This window comes from Leptonychotes weddellii, chromosome 1 (genome assembly GCF_054177405.1).
Source record: "Leptonychotes weddellii isolate Sample4059 chromosome 1, ASM5417740v2, whole genome shotgun sequence".
Taxonomy (NCBI): Eukaryota; Metazoa; Chordata; class Mammalia; order Carnivora; family Phocidae; genus Leptonychotes; species Leptonychotes weddellii.
The window spans coordinates 39892238-39913456 of record NC_138369.1 but is presented as its reverse complement, the minus strand read 5'-3'; the positions used below and the strand labels follow the sequence as shown (position 1 = coordinate 39913456).

General features: G+C 44.1%; 1 protein-coding gene across 4 annotated transcripts in view; it reads right to left on the bottom strand.

The window, feature by feature from the left end:
* Positions 1-21219, bottom strand: part of ITPR1 (inositol 1,4,5-trisphosphate receptor type 1) — a 326205-nt gene that overhangs the window by 89563 nt on the left and 215423 nt on the right. For all 4 annotated transcript variants that reach the window (XM_081821132.1, XM_081821136.1, XM_081821141.1 and 1 more), the window contains 2 exons: positions 16072-16204; positions 13841-14031 (listed from right to left, as the gene is read on the bottom strand). In XM_081821132.1, the coding sequence (XP_081677258.1) occupies positions 13841-14031; positions 16072-16204 (324 nt within the window). The remainder of the gene's footprint in view (positions 1-13840; positions 14032-16071; positions 16205-21219) is intronic.

Genomic DNA, 21219 nt, shown 5'->3' with positions numbered 1-21219 from the left:
CGCCTGGGTGGCTCAGCCGTTAAGCGTCTGCCTTCGGCTCAGGTCATGATCCCAGGTCCTGGGATCGAGCCCCGCATCGGGCTCCCTGCTCCACGGGAAGCCTGCCTCTCCCTCTCCCACTCCCCCTGCTTGTGTTCCCTCTCTCACTGTGTCTCTCTCTGTCAAATAAATAAATAAAATCTTTAAAAAAAAAAAAAAAAAAAAGGATGACTTTGAAAATTCATGGTATAACCAAGCAGGGATTCCTTGCCTCTTGAATGAAATAACCACCACTTTGTAGCCCTAGCCCCAACGGTAACAAGACAGACACTGCTCTCCAGTGTGCGTAGCCCCTCAGTGAAAATGGAGCACTGAGTTAACTCCCTGGCATTGGACCCTTCCATCTTCAAGGCTTTCTAGCATGGTTGAAAGGTGAGAGATGTTTGAGAGGCAGACTTGGGTTCAAATCTCAGCTTTGTTAATTGGGTGACTTTGGGTAAGAGCTTTGGCTCTTGGGACTCCTGAGTGGCTCAGGTGGTTAAGCATCTGCTCTGGGCTCAGATCCTGATCCCAGAGTCCTGGGATCGAGTCCCGCATCGGGCTCCTTGCTCAGCGGGGAGCCTGCTTCTCCCCTTGCTTGTGCGCACTCTCTCATAAATAAATAAAATCTTAAAAGATTTTTAAAAAATTTGTCTGAGAGAGAGAACACGCACAAGCCAGGGGAGTGGCAGGGAACCTGACATGGGGCTCTATCCCAGGACCGGAGATTATGACCTGAGCTGAAGGCAGACGCTTAACTGACTGGGCCACCCAGGTGCCCGAGCTCTGGCTCTTTTGAGACTCACCTTCCTCCTCTGTCACTGGAGCTATCCGACCTAGCCCAGATAAAGTACATAACAGCACCATGTACAGCTCCTGCCCTAGAATGGGCACTCTTTCCTTTTTCTTTCCTCCAAAATGAGTATTCTTCAACCAACTAAAGACTCAAATATGGGGAGAATCCAATGCACGGAGCCTCTTTGTGCAAAATGAGTAAAAGCTGAGCTCTAACAAGCCCCACATTATGCCAGAGCACATGTGCTTCTTTCGATGCAAGTAAAACCCCAAAATTGTTACTAATGTCATTTAACCTTTCATAGAAGCCCTAATTAAATGAGCCGCCTCTGTCTTCACAGAGAGGAAGTTATGCAAGAGAGTTTCCTCATCATTAACTTTCACAGACCTGGGAACTTGGAACTTGCTAGAGGTGAGGCGGCCTGTATAGCACTTAGAGTTTTTATTTGGCAAACAAAACAGCAAGCCTAAAAGAGAAAGACTTTCACGGTTTCCTTCTCTGTCATTCACAGGACAATATTATAACCAAAGCACAGACACCAGCCACAGAAACTGTCTTCTGCTGTATTCAGAAGGCACAGCACCCTCCACAGAGTCCATCCACCAAAAGACCAACCGAGAGTGAAGCCACAAATCCCACTTTGCCTGATCAACAGAGCCAAGGTCCTTGAAAGGGGTCCACAACCCCTTTCCTTGGTCCCCAGCCAGGGAGGGGGATGTGGGCCACGTCTGTGCCAAGGAAATTAATGGAGGCTTCTCATACAGGGAGGCAGCAACACAAAGAGCTGAGACCTCAGGCTGTGGCAGGAAATAAACCCGGACACAATTACCAGCTAGCTCGGTGACCCTAAGCAAGTAACTTGACCTCTTGGGTCCTTTATTTCCCCTTTAGCAAAAAGGGGTCATGGCAGCACCTACCCACACAGGATCACCATAAAGAGTAAATGAGATCATGCAAAGAAGGCATGTGGCCTAGCTCCTGGAACATGAACATTCAGATTCTGATCCTCATTATTATTACTACTATCTGGTTACTAAGAAGAAAAAAATAGACACTGAGCGTTCCTGGCACAATAAGGATATTCCTCCAAATTCACATTATGTATTTCCCTTGGACTCAGCTAAACTTAACTCCCTTCCACCCCTAAAGAAGGTGCCCCTTATAGTTGTTACAACCACTAACCATAAATTTTCACATCCTAATGCTTATATTCAAAAAAGGACAATAAGGCTAAAGTATTACGGTGGCCACAGATGGTCAGAACTTGTATTCATTCAGTGAACATTTAGAACATTTAATGAACACCCACCACGGTCCAGGTGCTGGGGAGTCAGATAGAGGCTTAATCCTGGAAGAAATTACATTCCCGGGTGGGTGAGTAGAGAGAAAAATGTACAACCAAAAAGTAACCATGAGCAATTACTATGTGTTAAGCAGCATGCCGAGCTGAGCATTTTCCATACATCTCATCTAGTTCTCAGAATGACCCTACAGAGTAGGATTCTCTCCACTGAGATGTTATGTACAGACTGAGTTCCCTTCATCTCACACACACAGGAACTTTTCTACGGAACTTGGGGGTGAGGACAAACTTGGTTTCTGTTCCCTCGGGTTTTACAATGAACCTCCACTTAAAGTGTGGGGACTGCTAGAGTGAACGAACAGCCCAGAGGTAGAGACCACTACACCTCTGCCTCAGGGGATCAAGAGGAAGTTTCCAGAGCAGGAGACATTTCAGACAGGGCTTGGGAAATATTCCGGGCAGAGGGAAACAGAGCCTGTCCCATGTGGAGCAGAGGCATCTGAGTACACAGAAGGGCCTAGCAAATGAACAAATGTGGCTGCAGGACGCAGAGAATCGGGTGTGGGTAGAGAAAACCAGGCAGGGCCAGACCATGCAGGGTGCCACTGGATTTCATCATGGCTGCAGTGAACTCCAGCGTCTGCAGAAGACGGTTAAGACAGGAAATGAAGTGGTCAAGCTTCTTTCTGGGGGACATCACTGACAGTAGCATGCAAGAGAGAAATGCCCAGAGGCAGGGAGGCCTTTAAGAGGCTATCCCAGTTATCCAGGTGAGAAACAATCATGCTCAGAACTTGGACAGCCCCATACTGGCAGGAGGTAGGTGTAACAGGGTGGTCAATAGCAGGAATTCTGAAGCCAGAGTGCCTCATTTCAAATCCCCGCTCTTCCGACCCCAGCTGGGCCAATATGGTCAGGTCATTTAATCTCAAGGTGCCAACTGTCTGGCTCATTTTAAGTCCTAACTGAATGCTGACCATTAAACTACTGGGAGGTGGAGTGGATACAGAATGAGCTCCCGGCGAAAAGCAAGAGAGGAAAGAGACCAGAGACATCCAGGTATCTCCCCTGGGCAACAGGAGAGGTGCTGGTGAGCCCACTGAGCAGCACATGGAATATAAGAGGGCAAATGGGGCAGAGGAGGGGAGGTGACAGGTGCACTTGAGGTCATCCTAACCTAGAATTAACACAGGTAGAGATGCCCAACAGAGATTTGAACAGAAATCTAGAAATCAGCAAAGAGGTGGAGTCGGGAGCTACACCTTTGGGAGTTGCTGGCATGAACAGTAGCTGGAAGCCATGGGAGTAGATGAGATCACCCAGGGAGTTTGGAGAAAAAGAAGACAAACAGGCTGGAGCCCAGGCTCCAACTTTTCATTTATTTTAAGGTTAATTAAATGCCCCGAGGCCAGTAGGAAACCTTTGGAGGTACAGAAATAGCAGAGCACTGGGCCATAAAGAAGTGACTAATTTAAAATATGGTGGTCTGGGGTAGGATCATCAGAGAGGGCTTACAGATGAAAAACTTGCAATCCCAGGTATCTGGATCCTTGAGCCACAAGGCCAGCTCCCCACAGGAAAGAGCTGCTTTAGTCTGCCTTCCAAATCTGTGTTGAAAGTTGATAAACAGGAGTAATGGAATATATCTGAGTAGAGACGGTGAAGGAAAGGAAAGATCACCTCTAGGAAAAAAAGAAGTCTTCTAAAACACAATCCCACTGCCCCTGCACACCATTTCCCCCCTGAAAAAAAAAGAAAGGAAAGAAAAAGTTAGAAACCTCTCTTTCCTTGAATTCCTGTTTATTAGGTGAATGAGTGGCCAAAGTATCTTGGGGCTTAGGATATTGGTCATCTGGTGAATATTTACTAAAAACCCATTGTTGTATACCAGGGGATGAAGAGCACAGAACAAAGAGGAAAAGACATGGTTCTTTCCCTTCAACAGATTAATATTTAGACAGCTAAGATTCAACAAGCACAGGGGTTGGCAGAGATTTCTGTAAAGGGCCAAATGGTAAATATTCTAGGCTTTGTAGGCTTTATGGTCTCTGTTGCAACTATTCAACTCTGCCCTCATAGCATGAAAGCAGCCAGAGATAATACTAAAGGAGTAAGCATGGCTGTGTTCCAATAAAACTTTATTTGCAAAAACAGGCCGTGGACTAGATTTGACCTACTGGTCATAGTTTGCCAAGCCCTGGACTAACACATCACAAGCCAACAGAGGTGGATGTGGTGTCAGCCTGGAAGTTCATAAACAGCATTCCCTCCTTGGAGGGAAAGTTAGGAAGAGCACAGACCTCTTGCTAGACCTAAAGGAAGAGAAAGAAAGAAGGAAAATCTGGGCTTGTTGTGGATTTAAGAGGATAAAATGAAATGATGGTTCAATATATAACCTTTTTCAAGTCTTCTCTGACATTTTTTTCTGCTCTTCAGTTAAATTTTGAAGACCATGAAAAACCTGAGAATTCCTTTGAAGACATCTCTTAGAAACCAATTCCTGCTTTTTGCATGAGGGAAAGAGATTAACATTCTGCTTCCAAAGATCTCTCCGTAACCCCCAATAAATGCAGTCCTCTAGTGGAAGGCCAGAGGAGCAGAATATGGGCTTGCCCACTTCTGCCTAAATTGTTGGCTTTCCTATTCAGAAAAAAAGAAAAATAATACCGGGTCTCCAATTCCTCTAAAAACATGAGCCAGGGTGCACACTTTGCCCTAGGAGCACCTCAACAAGACGGTGCTTCTTATACCCAAGTGAGGATGAGCCACAAACATATGTGCTGACAAGCCTTGCAGTCATTTCTTGCCCCAAACTACAAAACGAAGCCAACAGGCCCATGCTTTCTCTAGTGCCCACCATCACTTGGAGAGATGCCACGACCAGGATTGCACTATGCGAGGGGTCACTTTCCTTTTTTAGGAGAGTCACTCATGTCTTATGTTCCCAAGAATGGTAACCACCTTTGAGTGTCGAGTTTCTATCAAAACCTGAATTTTGAGACCAAAAATCTTCAAAGACCTTCGTTCAGTGACACACTAGTTTCCTGGGAATGGAGAAGAAGGAAAAAAAAAGGGAAAGGAAAGTAAAGGCCTGGGGCAGGGAGCACTTAAAACCACAGAGTGACTGGACTGCCCTTCACCTTCCACTTCATCCAGAATGTCTGTCATTACAAGTAACCAGTACCCAAGGCACAGAAGTGTCCTGACCTTCTGTACCGCTAACATCATTTCAAATATACAGTCAGAGGGACTTAGGTAAACTGAGGATGAAAACAAGGTAAAACATAGCACCCCCTCTAGGCCTACTAGATCGTAAACTACTAGACAGAAGCAAAAGCTCAGAAGTCAACTTTTTGAGAAGAAACCTATTTAAAAAAATGAAGTCCATTTTTGAAAAAGATTCATTTGTTATCTGAGAGAGAGCATGAGCCCGAGGAGTGCAGGGGTGGGGGGAGGGACAGAGGGAGAAGGAGAGATTGAACCGCAAGGAGACTCCCCGCTGTGCATGGAGCCCGAATCTCATGACCCTGAGATCATGACCTGAGCCAAAATCAAAAGTCAGGAGCTTAACCAACTGAGCCACTCAGATGCCCCTGAAGTCCATTTTTTAAATAAAAAACATTTATTAATAAAAATAATCAGCCAATTTTGAGATCTTTCTACGACCCTGGCAACTGCATGAGGCACTTTCTGTGACCCACCTTGTCTAACTGGCCCAGGAGCCCCATGAGGGGGACACTGTCACCATCTTGCTCTTCACTTGGCAACTACGCTGACAGAGGTCAAGGACTTTGCCCCAGGTCCTCAAGAGGGATGTAGTCAGAAGCAGGGCTCGAACCCGGATCTTCCTCACTCCAAACAATCAGTCCCCAAGGCAGCAGCTCATAGGTGTGCAGTGTCTGCTGGGGCAGGCACTTTACCCCCCTGTTACGATGTTTTATCCTCTCAATAGCTCCATGAGGAAGGGACTTAGTTTTTCTAATATCCTGAGAAAGTCCAAGGTCACCCCACTTGCCAAGGGCAGGGCTGGGATTCCAATACAGGTGTTTCCACTCTAGAGGCCAAGTTCCTTCCCACGTTCATAGGCTTCCCTTCTAGGCAGTGTCCCCGAAGTCTCTGACCCTTTGCCACCAAACTCTCAAAGGCAGCTGTTCAGACCCTTCCCAGCTTTAGCTGAAGGGCAGAGTGTCCAGGGAAGCTTGCTGGGGACAAGCCACCTGCCTCCCTCTTATTTCAATTCCAATGGCTCCCCAAACCCCCAACGCTGGGGCAGGGGGGAAGCAGCCTTCTGACTGTGGCAAGCTACGCTCATTTCCCACATGGATAAAACCTGAGGTCAGAAAACACCACTCATAAATGACTCATTTCTGACTTCCCTGCCAAAAACAACACGCTTTTACGTAACTTGCTCACACACCAATCTCCTCCTCCTTCTAAGGGTGAGTGTCCTGTCAAACCAAGGCTCTTCCTCACAAACTGGCCTTCTGTTTCCAGCAGAGGCAAATCCAATCACCCTTTCTGGCTTCATGTCTCTGCTAACTGGGGTCAGAGGGAGCCAGACCAACATGCTTCTCCAACATGCTCTTCTGGTGACTTCTTCTGGAAGGGGTAGGAGAATGCTTATCTAATATTGGCTCTTGGGCTGATTTCTTAAGCCAACCACAAAATAAGTGTGTGGTGGGGAAAAGGCCCCAAGGGCTAGGGATCTCTCTCAGATGAATACGCAAGCCAGTTTCCTGTTGGAGCACTTCTCACATTTTCCATCTCCAGCTGCGTACGTGCAGAAAAGAAAGCCCTTTTTGGGTGTGTCTGTAGGCTAGACTTGGCATAGCAATAGCTGGGCAGCCATTTGATACATAAAATTCACTGTGCTTCTGCAACCGGAAGCAATTAGTCCAAAAAATTTTTTGTGTTATGTCTGTCCCCTTAATTTGCTATGAGGCTCTCTATGGTCATGTCAGCACATATATCCCCGAACATCTGTATTTGCTTAAAAAAAAAAAACCCCAAAACACAAGATAATGTTCAAAGAGATACCTTACTCCCCCTCTTTTCCAGGTGAGGACAGCCTCTACCCTCCTGCAGGGAAGAGGAAGCAGAGGGAACTTCCCCCGGGTGCTGGTGGGAACGTCTCAGGAGGAAGGAACACAGAAATTGGCAAGGACTCGAAGGACGGATATGCAAGTGCCGTAAGGCTTGCTGAGCCCTGAGTGTGCCAAAAATTAATTCATAAGCAAATGCTTATTTTATAGTTTCCCACTTGCTACAAAACACCAAGCAGAAAGGAAAGATTCCTTCTGAGGGCTGGCAGGATGGGGGTAAAACCAGAGTGGGGAGAAAAAGCAGGGGTTGTTCAAAGCGAAGCTTGATTCCATGGCAGGGCAATGTGTCACTCCCCCTTTTGTGGAGCCCAAGGGCGGTGGTACCACCTCATTGTTCCTATAAGCAGAGGGTTCATTCACCATGAAGTCTGAGCTACTCTGATGGCACCCAGGTAGGAGGAGTTTTGGAGATTAGATCTACCCTCAGATAAGCCAGGGCACAGACGGGAGATGCTAGAAGACTTGAATCGCTAGGAATCCATTATGCCAGGCTGGGAAATATCCTAAATTTGGCTTCCTGTCATTTCAGGGCTTTAGGTGATGATGTGACAGATAACAAGGTTTCAGAGTAAGGGAACAAACTCTTTCTGTTAGGGTTCCTAGCAAGCACTACGTGTCTTTATTTTTGGATTCCCATAATTGAATCCTCCAAGGTCTGGGCAGTGAAATTCAGAACTTTTGGAGAGCTACAGGCCCCAATGACTTTATCCTCAGGACTCCGTTGAATATTCACAGATCACTCTGAAGGAGAACAACATGAATTGTAACTTCTGCAAGATAGGATTGAACTTCCTGGGAGAACAAACCTCCTCTATGGCAGACAATGGTGTCTCCCCCTTTTTGAAACTTTAGCACTCAGGGGTCAGACTGGCCCATGGTAGGTGCTCAATCAATTATAATGGGGGGGCGGAGTCAGTCTCCACACGTGCCCACCCCCCAATTCCCTCCTTGATGCACATGCCCTCCTCTCAACCAGAGGTGGTTTTTCTCCCCTCCCTCTGAAGTTGGGCTGACCTTATGACTGCCTTTGACCAAAATGTGGCAGAAGTGACATTCTAGGAATCCCCCCGAGCCCAGGACTTGAAAGGATTTGTAGCTTCCACTTTCTGCTTCTCGAAACACTACTTAGAACCCAGCCACCATGCTCTAAGAATTCTGAATGACATGGAAAGTCCACATGGAGGAGAACCATGGCAATCCGGGTGACTGAGGCAATCGGGACTGAGCTCCCAGCTGAGAGCCAGCACCAAGTGCCACAGCCACACAAGCGGCCGCCATAGCTGATGACCCAACTGAGCCCATGCCAAGATCCCACGGAGTGGAAGAACTGCCCGGCTGAGCCCAAGCCCCCAGAATTGTGACAGGTGTCAGAATGGCCGCTGCTTCAAGCCACTCCATTTTGAGGGCGCTGCTAAGCGACAGAACTAAAACAGGGGGGCAGGAGGAGACAAGAGGCACATGCTATTTGGTCTAGTTCTGTAGCTCTGAGTGCGTCAGAACCCCTACGGGGCTTCAGTTTCCTCACTGCTATGATGGGGGCCATACGTGCCTGGCACAGCTCCCCAGCACAACTGGGGACTTAAATGAGACAGCCTGAGTGGAAGGACTTCTTCATCAACACTAAGTGCTCGAGCCCAGGTAGAATGGATGCTAGTTCTGCTGTCTTCTCTACTGAGCTCTGTAGCCGTGGACCCATCGCTGGCCCACCTAGGCCTCTGTCTCTGAAGATGACAAGGGCTGACCTTGTAGGAAGGAGCAAGTCATCTTTCTTTATAAAGCACCTACTATTCTTCCTCAGATCTTTACCATCATCCCGCATAATGAAGCCATCACAGGCAAGGAGGTGTTTGCAGAGCCAAGCCGCCCTGGTTCCACTCTCGGCTTTGCTGCTTACTGACTATGATCCGGGGCAAGTTCCTTAACGATTTTTCATGTTGGTTTCCTCCTTTGTAAAAAGCAGTAATTATGGCACCTGCTTCCTATAGAGAGCGTGGGGGTTAAATGAGAGGATACGTGACAGACACTGAAGCACAGTTCCTGGCTCACAGTAAGCACTTAATTGGCCACTATCGTCATCATTATGGCTTTTACTTTTGTTAATTTTTATAATGATCATACAGTAAAACCGACTTTTTTTTGGTATACAGTTCCACAGACTTTCGCAGATGGATAGACTCATGTGGTCACCACCAAAAGCAGGATGCACAACAGCATCATTGCATAAAAAACTCCCTTGTGCTGTTTCTCTATAGTCAAATTGTCCCTTCACCCCTAATCCTAGCAAACATGGATCTGTCCTTTATCGCTACAGTCTTGTCCTTTTGAGAATGTCATATAATTAGAACCACATGGTATGTCTCCTTTTGAGCTTGGCTCCTTTCGTTCAGCATAATGCCTTTGAGATACATCCAAGTCATTGCATTTATCAATACTGTGTTCCTTTTTTTTGGTGAATAGTATTCTATTGTATGGCTCACCTGGAGTTTGTTTAATCATCATAGTTTTAATAATTATTTTTATAAGCCAAGGAAAACTTCAGAAATGAAGCCAGCCAACCATCACTACCAGGTCCTAGGAATTCCTGGGAAAATATCTAGTGACTGCTTAAAAGTTCTGACTCATAGTGACAAGGATCCCAGAGGTCCACACTTGTGCCTCACACTTGATAGACACGGGAACAGAAACCCAGCAATAACTTCCTTAATCCCACACAGACCCAGACTGGAAGGTGGGTCTCATTCTTCTTCTTTGTGTGAAACACATCCCAGATCCTGGGAAGAGGTGCTTATAAGCACAAGGGTCCTTCTGCAGCCCTCTTCCTGGATAGGCAATATCCAGTTCTGGAGCCCTGTAGCCCTCCATGCTTCCCTGTGATCGCCCTTTCTACTGCCTGTCACTGAGCAACAATCATCTATGGAAGCCCACTTGACCTCAGCCCAATTTCCCCTCCTGAGACCATAACACGACAATCTGACCAGGAAGTGATAATGGGCACGGAGTTCTGGCTGGAACTGACCCTGCCTTTAATGGATTACAGCATTTCAGCAATCATTAATAGTCACAATGGCAGCTTTAACCCAACTCAGACTCACTTCCCAGCTGGTCATGTACTACTTCAAACCAGCTTCTCTAAAGCAGGATGAAATTTTACATCACTCCCCCCTGGGGCTTCAAGGTTCCTGTCCTTAACCGGCTCCATACACAAGCTGAGTTCCTGTCATATTCTCCACAGGAGGAGAAGCTCAGGGCCAAGGGAGATCTCACCAGTCAACTCTGGGCTAGAATGAATTTTCCTGGAACCACAGGTCTCTATTGAAACAGTGGGCTAGATTCCCCCCTCCACCCTCTGAGGTCACCGAAGGCGGGGTAGGGTGGGAGAGGACAGGAAGAGGGAGGAAGAAAAGAGCGAGCACAAGTGCCCTTGGTGCTATGTCCTCCCACCCTGGCTCACCCACTCAGGAGCATGCTGGCTGCCTTAAGAGAAAACCTCTCCTCTCCCTACGAGGCTGAACTACTGGAATTCTATCGTGGCATTTCATCTGGAGCCTGAGCATATGAGTAATAAATGTGTGAAAACATAAAACTAATATTCATAATTACTTTACAAGATAAAGAGCTTGAAGGAAAAACAGCTTCTGTGTGCCTTGCCATCGCCATCAGGGGTACACTGTGAAAAACACGGCATCCTGCCAGAACCTCAGACTTCATCTTGCCAGCCAGCCTTAGCGCCGGCGGCCCTCAGCCCCCTCGAGCCCTTTCCATGCTTCATTATTCCTTAATTAATGGTGCCTTCATGCGTCTCATCATCCAGACTCTTTAAAGCCTCCAAGAGCCAACTGGGACCTCTGACCTTCTCATCTCCAACGTCCGTTTAGGTGCCATTTTGGCCAACGTTTACGAACTACCAACGGGTGTAGGCTCCAGCTCAAGGAGGGAGGGTTAGAGAGTCTGCACTCATGGTATCCTGTCCCTGACCCTCTTGGTCCCCTAGGTTCAGTATCTCTTTTTCTCCCCATTTTTTCTCTTCTACTGAGGTATAACTTATATACAATAAAGTATACCAATTTTAACTGTATGCATCACTGAGTTTGAAACAGGTACGTACCCACGTAACCATAAATATCTCCAGCACCCCAAAAGTTTCCCCTGGGCCCCTCCTAGAAAATATCCTCTCCCAAGTTATGACCAATTTTATCATAGAATTACTTTCAGTTTAGGTTCTCATTAGCTCTCCCCTAAATTACTGCTAATTAGCTTTTTAATTATTGGGCTGCCTCCTTCTGGACCTTGCTTTCCTCAACTCATCTGTCCTATACTGCCAGATTTATAGTCCTAAATTACAGCTCCACGGTCCTTTGAAGGGCTGCCCTGTTATTGCATACAAATTCTCCTGCTGCCAGTCCCTGTTCACCGGCCTATGCCGGCTCTGCTCAGTCCGAGGGACCCAATTCCTGTTCTGCCAGCACCCCTACTGCTCCTACACTCTGGGCCTCCTCTTCTCTCCCACGCAGCACGACACAGCCAGCCCATGCCGCAGATCCACACCCAACTTCCACCTTTCAGACCCGAAGCCATCCTTCAAAGCCAATCTCATCAAAAAGCCTTTCACTGACTCCTCACGCAAAGGTTGTTACTTCTTCCTTGGAGGGTCCACATTACCATTCTTATCTTTTGGATGGCATTACCATTATCCTTGAGACAGAGCTTCCTATGTGCATGTGTTTACACTCTTATATCCATGCTAGGTTTTTCAATTTCTTGAAGACCAAGCTTCTAGGATTCTAGGATTTCTCTAATTACTAAAGCTTTAAAAGAAAATTGGGAAGGAGAAGGAATAACCTAGGGTTCCCAATTTCTTTAATAAACAGAGAAGAAAAAAACTGTCATCCACTCTCAAAATCTTTTCAAGAAAGCAAAGACGCTGGAGAGGACATAATATCAGAAATAAAATGGTAAGATGGTCCTTCAAATTGAATACACGTGATTTATGAAAAACTCACCACACTGCCTTCATTTTTCATACTTGGCTATGCCTGAAGAAAATTCTCATAGACCAACTGGCTCCTGTTTCTAGAAACCACCACCTTGTAGTCCCTACTAAAGCTCTGTGTACCCACAAAGTGCTCAATAAATGTTTAGTTCAAATGATCTAGTCACTGGAAATCCTGTGGTTGGAAGACAAGGAGTGCTTGAGCACCGCTTCCGTTCCAACACGGCAGTGGGTTGGCCACATCCTAATGATGAGAAGGACCACAGGATCCATCCACGCTCACGGTCAGACTCACATGTGACAAAATCAAACAGCCATCCCAATGTGTCACAACTCCAGCGCCAAAGTGATGACTCAGGCATGCAGCGGACTCTGCCACCATCACAGATCTCCACTTAGAGCAGCACCTAATAATGAACTTCTGAAGTGTGTGTTAGGGAGAGCTGGGATTGGAGCGCGAGGAGACAGGACCACCACAGGTGGCTGTGCAGCTCGTGCAAGGGGCAGGGCACCTGGGAGAGGAAGCACGGAGAAATGCAACCTGGCCCGGGGCGAATCTACCCACAGCAGCCCATCCTCTTCTAGTTTGCACTAAGATCCAAGACTCTATTAATCAGACTCTGAATTTAAGTGCAGCTAAGTAAACCCTTATTCAAGAGGCAACAAAGAAGGAAGATTGCGTGAAGACAGGGATGATAAAATATTTAAAAAAATAATTTTAATTGCCATTTCGACATGAAAATTAAAAATATATATTATTAAATTCATTAAAATCACTTCATTAAGGACTTCTATCAAGAATTCTTTCAAGTTTTTATTACTGTTTTAAAATATATATTCTATCCAGCTATCAAAAATTATCTACACATCTTTGACTAACCTAGCCTGACTTTTTCCTATTAGTTCAAATTGGTGTTATTAGTTCAAATGGTTCTATTGAACTTTTCACTTGAAAGGTAGAGAAATTTATAAACCAGCAATAACTGCAGTGTCTACAGATACAAAAATTAAATCTAAACAGCACACACAGCCCAAACTCCTTTTTGGTCATCCTCTGATGGGACTGTCTATGATCTGGGATAAAAACTATAAATACACTTCATTCAATCACTCATTGAACAAAGATTTTTTTTTTTTTTTTAAGATTTTATTTTTTTATTTGACAGAGAGAGAGACAGTGAGAGCAGGAACACAAGCAGGGGGAGTGGGAGAGGGAGAAGCAGGCTTCCCGCGTAGCAGGGAGCCCGATGTGGGGCTCGATCCCAGGACCCTGGATCATGACCTGAGCCAAAGGCAGACGCTTAACAACTGAGCTACCCAGGTGCCCCCATTGAACAAAGATTTATGGATTTCCTACCATGCCCCACATCTTGGATCAATTTTCTTTGCACATCCTCAGCATTTTATAAGTTTTCAAATGTAACTCATGTTTTGAAACCAACTCTGAATTATGACTGAATGACCGAGGAAGATACCGGTAGAATTTGCTTTTCATAAGAACAGAATTTTGTGCTCTAGGAATGAGCTGTCCATCATAGAAGAGCTGTGGTACCACGCAGGTGCCTGGCTCTCAGAACAGATTCTCTTCCTGCTCAGCAGGGATGCCACACAGCAGCAAGCTGCCTCCTTACCTGTATGGTGGTGTTGCCTCCTTCCAGGAGGGCGATGGCCAGGAGAATGCTTTCATGAAACACTCGGTCACTGGACGCATTCATTATGAGGTCGATGACCAGATTGGAGGCACCCTCCTTGTCGAGGTGGCACTGAACCTCAGCCAGGCTCATCTCACCCCTGCTCGTGGAGCTGGACCCAGAGCCTCCCCCTGGGAAGATGGAATATTGTTCTCATTAACCATAGTCAGAGTATGTATTGCATACTTACTATGCACCAACACTTAATGCACTAAATGTTTTAACAGTATTAGCTCTTTTAACCTTCTTAAAGACCCCACAAGGAAGGTATTAATTATTAGCACAGAGATAAAGTCACTTGTCTTTGAGGAGGACACCCAGCTTGTAACAGAGATGGTATTTGAATGCAGGCAGGTAGGTAAGATGAGAAACGTATTTCCAGCAAGAGACCTACAGCCATCCAGCCAAGACTCTCCCTGATATTAAAATACAATGACTTGGTGCAGAATTATTAAGAAACTTTTGAGTTCAAGAGACAAACCAAACTTATACATGTCTTAGAACACTCCTAAGAAAATATAGCCTATAACAATCACTTTAGCCCTGTTTCTAACAAACCCACTCTAGCCCCAAACTCAACCCTTCACATAATTTATCTGTTCATTCGTTCATTCAATAGTTACTCAGTGCTTGGCATGGAGCCAAGAGCTGGGGCTAGAGAGTGAAAACAGATAAAATTCCCATCCCCACTGAGCTTGAGATAACATGAATAAACTTAAGAAGATAGGGCCTATGTCGTTTAGTGGAATGGATTCCAACTGTGTTTAGAAAGTGCCTACATAAGAACTTGCCTTGCATTATTATTGGCAATAACTGAAACGTTAATGTACACGGGGAAATGGGCTGATCAATTTCAGAGAGAAGAAAATCATCTGCCAGTCCTTCCCCGCAGACATCAATTCAAATGCCACCTCCTTTGCACCGCTTGTCTTAACTACCTAGATCCATTATATCCATAGTGCAGAGTAGAAATTGGGTTGCGTCTCTTCTCTCTTACAGCTTTTTTAAAGCAGAAACGGTCTCTGATGCATTTCTAAAACACCCTCAGAAGGCCTCCCCAGGGCCTCCCATATTTGTGGAATGACCCCACTACAGAAAGTAAAGAGAAATAGTTTTGAGATGTTATGTGAGGAACTTCTGCTTGAGAATCCCTGGGAACTTGCAGATGAAATGCTAAGGTCCTGTTCCTGGGATACTCTGAGAACTCTATCTTCACTGAAGCTGTACAGCCCCATGAAGTAAGTAGATATGCTTCAAGTTTTCATTTGGTGAGAAACTCAAGATCCCTTCCCAGATATTGCTAGGATAACTTTATTCACCACCAAGTATTTTGGTGCTACCTACAGAATGCCCCCAAAACCTATAGTGCATAACAGTCATCATTATAGACAAGGAATCAGACAACTCACACTTGTGCTTCCAGAGAGCACTGAACTCCTGCCCTCCCCACTTTAAAACCAAAACCAATACCCACAGTTGAGTTCAACGTTCTTGCAACTTTTGCTGTAACTGTGCTTACAATGTTTTGCAAACTCTTTGAGGATTTTTTTTTTTAAGCAATTCTATAGAGGCTTTTCTTTTCTTTTCTTTCTTTTTTCTTTTCAGTAAACTCCCTTCAGAGTTTGGGAGGAACACAGAATAGGCATTAGAATTAGACATACCGAGGTTCAAATTATAGACCAGTCACTAACAAGCTTCCATTTTTCTTCTGTTAAAAAGGGATAACAACAGTACCTGCCATATAATGGGGTACTTGGAGGAGCAAACAAGAAGCTCAAATGCTTGGGAGAGCCCTTGGCAATCAGTAGGTGTACAATAAATGGTAGTTTTCACCATCCTCACTGCTAACACCATTGTTATTTAATGGGAAGAATGAATCCTCACAAGCACAAGAAAATGGGGAGTAAAATCAAGTTCCTTGTGTCATTCAAAAATCACCCAGAGGGTTGCTGTACTGGAAAGAGGGGCAAAAGACTTAGCCAATATCTAACTGCAGGGAAATATTTTTAGATATCATTTTGATGGTAGACCAAAGACAAAACAAGTTGCTAGAAAACACACTTGCCACCCAAATTCATCTGTTAGTTTCAACCTGTTAAGGAGAAACATGTAGCTCTCATGTGGCACACTCGATTCACACGTGCAGCTAATTAGCACACCACACAGCCTACCTCCTCCCCCAGGCTTGCTGGGTCCTCCTGGTGACAGCGGGCCATTGCCAAAGGTGGTGAGGCTTTCTCTTCTTCCTGAAGGTCTGATGTTTCCATAGTAACGGTTGACCAAAATTTGCCTGAGCGCCTCACCCTTAATTCAAACAGGATAATGAAATCAGGTTCTGAATTTAATGCATAAGTGAGCTACTAATACTCAAAAAACATGGGGGTACTCAGTTATAATTGGCTCAGTTTCACTCGGTGAAAAAATAAATTATTAATAAAAGCACTTGGAAACTCTGAAGTTAACTTCTTCAATATTTTCTCAGGAAAGCGCATCATTAAAAAAAAAGCAGCAATCTAGAATATTAAATATCTCAAGTTCTCCCTCTCACAGTGATAAACACAGAACATTAATTCTGAAGGGCAACTAACAATAACAAAAACAAAAAAGTCCCTTTGGGGTAAGCCAATAAAACTCAGACAAAATGAGAATTTTACAGGTCACCCTTCACATAGCAATATAAAAATGTTACCCCAGGCATAGGGTCTATTCCCAATATTGTAAGAAAATATTAAGATATAAAAGTAATACTGCATAATGATATAATGAGCTGAAAGTAAGCTTTTCTTATAGAAACAGTCAATGGGTTGAGTGGTGAAGAAAAAATAATGCTATAGAAAATAAAGTAGGGGCAGATATCAGACATGCCAATCAAAAAATAAGCACCATGAACAAAATGAGTTTGACATTTGCTTTGAAATAATAAGGGAGGGGAATAGGTAAGGAATATAAATATGAGCAGCCAGTTGATAGTTGTTGAAGCTGAGTTAGGAATGTGGGTTCTCAAAACTCTTCTAGTTCTTCTTGTATGTATTTGAACCTTTCCGTAATACAATGTTTTAAAAATATAACTATCAAAGGAATCTTGGACAGAAGACATAACAACGCTTTCCACAACTCCAACCAAAAAAATAAATAAAACCATGATTTGTTCTCTAATACTAGGGGACATTAGCAAAGCAGCACAAAGCAGCAGGATTTATTCTCAGCTCTATTCTACATTCAGTCCTGCTAAGTGACTCTCAGACCACCTCCCGGTCTGGAAGTTTCTAAAAGTCAGAGGCTGTATGGTTCTCCCCCAGACTCTTTCCCAGGGACAAAGTAGTAAGGCATGGAGTTCCTCTGGCACATCATCAGGAGAGGTGAGTGAGAAGTCTAGCAGAGGGAAGGGGTGCTGAGATATAGCAGGTGTCTAAAATAGAGGCCCAAGAGTTCTTCTGAAGAGACCTGCAATGGTAACATGAGTCAGTAGAATTTAAAGTGATTTGTTAAGAAGCTCCAAGAAGAGGTCTGGAGACTTCAAGTGGGGTGTCTGCAAAACAGGATGGGAGGGAGCAGACGGGAGGGTGAGAAGGGCCCTGAGAGGGGCAAGGAGGCTGGCGTGCCAGGGGAACGTGGGACCAGGGAACAAAGGAGAAAGGTAGAAAACTCCTTAGTTCAGCGTCAAAATCACATAAGGTCTCAAGGCTACACTGCCAAGTTTTTCTTCTTTCTTAATTCATGCTGCTGGTCAAAGACTCAGGGGACAAATTGGGATGGGATAAATAGGAGGGGAGTGGGCAGTACTGATTTTTAATTCAAAGTTCAGGAAATGGAAAAAATCTCTATTTTCTTCTCTCCATTCCACTCACAAATATGTCTCTCATTGTAGTTCAGCAAAGGAAGGTGCTTCTATTAGCTCATGAGACTTGTTACCCACCTTGACTGACTGTAAATACAAAATTCCGAGAGTGCTTCCAATGGGGAAGCTATTTATGAGGTTTTCATGTACTTTTTAAATAGACTGCATTTGGCACAATATTCTTTAATGGTTTAGAAAACCACATTTTGTTATAAAGATATAGCTTTGCTGGCATTTTCGTCTCCAGCACCAATACAAACACATCGATGGTCTCCAAAGCAGTCAGTGAGAGCATGGTGATTTAAAGGTTGACTTCATAAGATGAGAGAAATACAAATTTCAAAGGATCATTCACAGAAGCTGACCCAGAAAGAAAAAGGGGAAAGAAAAAGTTACCTCCATGCTGAATGTAACAGGAGATTAAATATGATTTCCTTTTTTCAACATAATGATGTATCAGTTTGATTTTCTTTCAATAACATACAGTGTTTGAATTCCCACAATAGGGAATGGTTGGCAGTAAACCATCCTAACTCTCTAACTGGATCCCTCTGGGCATCACAAGAACGTTGTTTGAGAGATAGATGGGTGGGCTGAGGCCTACAAGCTGCAACTGCTCAAGACAGACAATGTAGCCAATCCTGGCAAGCGTCTGGAAGATGGAAGATGGAATGGTCAAGTCAAAGGCAGGGTGACCATGACCGACCAACCAACAAACACACGTCTTTTAGGAAGTCTCAACTATAGCCTTTACACTCCAATTCCGCTTCAGGGAGGAGCAACTCAGATTTTCCACTCCTTAGCTTGAGGGCAATTGGCAAGACTATGGTCAGTTTGCCATCAAGCAAGCGGGAGGTAAAGGAAGGAACACATGTCATCTGGGAACACGTGGACTCCAGGAACAGGAACTTCACATTTATGCAGCCTGGATGCCAACTGAAGTTACAAAGGGATCTCACATTACCATTTTGTCTCTCCTTCCACAGAAAAACCCTAGCGGTTACCATAGCAACTGATGCATCAAATGGTACATTTTCCCCCATAAGAGAATATCATGAAATGTGCTAATTATGGAAAAACACACACACATACATTCTACCCTACAAACTTTTATTTTTTTCCTTCTTAATTATAAGGCTTTTGGCACATATTCACCTCACCTTCTCTCCCCACACACAAAAAAGTTTAAGCTGCAAGGGAAAAAAAACCACAGAGCATGTGGGATTTGCCTTTTTTTTTTTTTAACAAGTTGAGATTTATTCCTTTTCTGAAAGAATAAAGACTGATAATTTTAGGTAAAAAGGGAAAAAGAAAATGGACAACATTATAAAAAGTTATGCAAATCCCTAGTGTAAAAACTTAGGTTTGAGAAAAATTCTGTTTTCTGAGCCAGTGGTTTAATTTAGGAAAAATTAAAATCTGCAGAGAAAAGCCTTCCTAATCATCATGATATAAATCACTCAAGAGCACAAAACTCCTCACCGCGTACTAGGATCAGAAACCCTATTGCAGAAAAGGAAAAAAAAAAAAAAAAAGACTCCCCAAATAACGTCACTTCTGCGATTTTAACATTTGGCCATGCAACCCTCCGCCCTTCTTTTTAAATAACATTAATTTTTTTCCAGAAGTTTACACCTATAGTATGCAAACAGATATCAGATGTTTGTCTCTGGTAAGAAATTCCACACACACATTATTACCTAAGACTGAGAAAAGGCAAAGGCCAAGAGTTTCTTTTGTAGTAAGTGTCATTTTAGAACAGTGAAAATGGTAATTCAGTGATGTAGAGTAATGAAACCAAGCTCCTTCCTTGCAGTTTGGTTCAAACAAGTTTCATTTCTATCAGTTCGACTGAGTGGCTAATGATATGTAGGGACAGAGACAAGTGCCGAACAAGGCACTAAGGAGTTAATATTGCCACATATGCACAGGAGAGAAAAAGTGAACTTTTTGGCTTCCTAGGTTCCAGCCACTTGAAAATCACGTGCTGCAGGAAAGATCACCCTCTCTCACATGAGTAGTGAGCCTTTCACGCTTTAGTCAGCACTAAGGTCATGTCTCAATTTAAAAATACCTTCCTTTTGCTACTATTGTCTACCAAATCAATTGAAGCGTTTCAGTCTGCGAGGTAACTACAATACAATAGTTAATATCCCTTGTCATATTCCAGCCACTGTGCTAAGTGCTTCGTGAGCACAGCTCAGCAGGACAGTCCTAAGGGGCAGAGGCTATTAGTATCCCCATTTTACAGCAGAAGAAACTGAGGCACAGGGAGGATACATAACTTGCTTTAAATCACACAGCTAGGCTTGGCACAGAGAGACTTGAACCTCTAATTCCAAAGCTTATGCCCTTATGTAGCATTCAGTACCGTGTCCCCTGAGAACTTAGGGCATGAGGGATGGCTATGTGTCTTTTCCAGCTACTTCTAAGGCCCGTGGCAATTCTTAAAGCACAGGTACGGATGGAAAACACAGGAATGCAAGGGGCCCTTTGTCGACTAACTGCTAGAGATCCAGGATGCTGGAGGGGAAAGACTAAATGCCAGCTCCCCAGGAGCTGTTCTTTGGTCATAGCCTGAGAAACTACAATTGAAGAAGAATTCAAAGAATTTGGGATGTGGTGGGACTGAGCAGGGGCTGGAGCATGTGAGCAGAACAAAGGTGCATGGGGCCACACATTTATCTCAGGCAAAAATCCTCCAGGACACTGATGACCACAATTCCAAGGCAGTCTTTGTTATAACTGCTCATGTTCTAACCGCATGACCTTAGGTAAAGTACCTCAACTTCCTGTGTCTTAGTTTCCTAATATGAAATGGGGATGAAGGCTATGTCACTGAGTCAATGTCAGCATTAATAAAAATTAAATTGATGAGTTAACATATGTAAAAGTCTTAGCACAGTAACTGGCATATGATAAGTACTCAGAAATCCAGGATATCTGGTTATCTTCCAAAAATGAGTAACATGAATTGGTCAGCATGCTAACGATGTAGATAAGCCTTGTAGAAAATGGTTTGGCAATGCATAATGAGCACCTAAAGAAAGTATCTCTCCTTTGGCCTAAGAATGCCCCTTCTAGGAATCTACCCAAAGATGTACCCATTTCTTCATCTCTTCATCAAAGGAAAATATTACAAACCACTTGTTCATTTGTGGAACTTCAGACAGCTATTAATTTTCAGACTTTCAAAGAAAATCGTCATACACAATATTAAATGACAAGAGCAAGGTACAGAAGTTGTACACTTAGAATAATCCCAAGGACAAAGAAAATGTTTGTTGGCACATATACACACCTGCGTAAAAAAAGTGGGCAGAGGGAATATTATATCATTAGCTGCTTTTATAGCTGAGTAATGTAATTGTGAACTTTTTATTAAACTTTTTTTGATTATAAATTAATCATAATGATCATCAGTCACTTGCAGAAAAAAAATTTTTTAAAGACTTCATCTAATTAGAAAGCCGCTACAGAA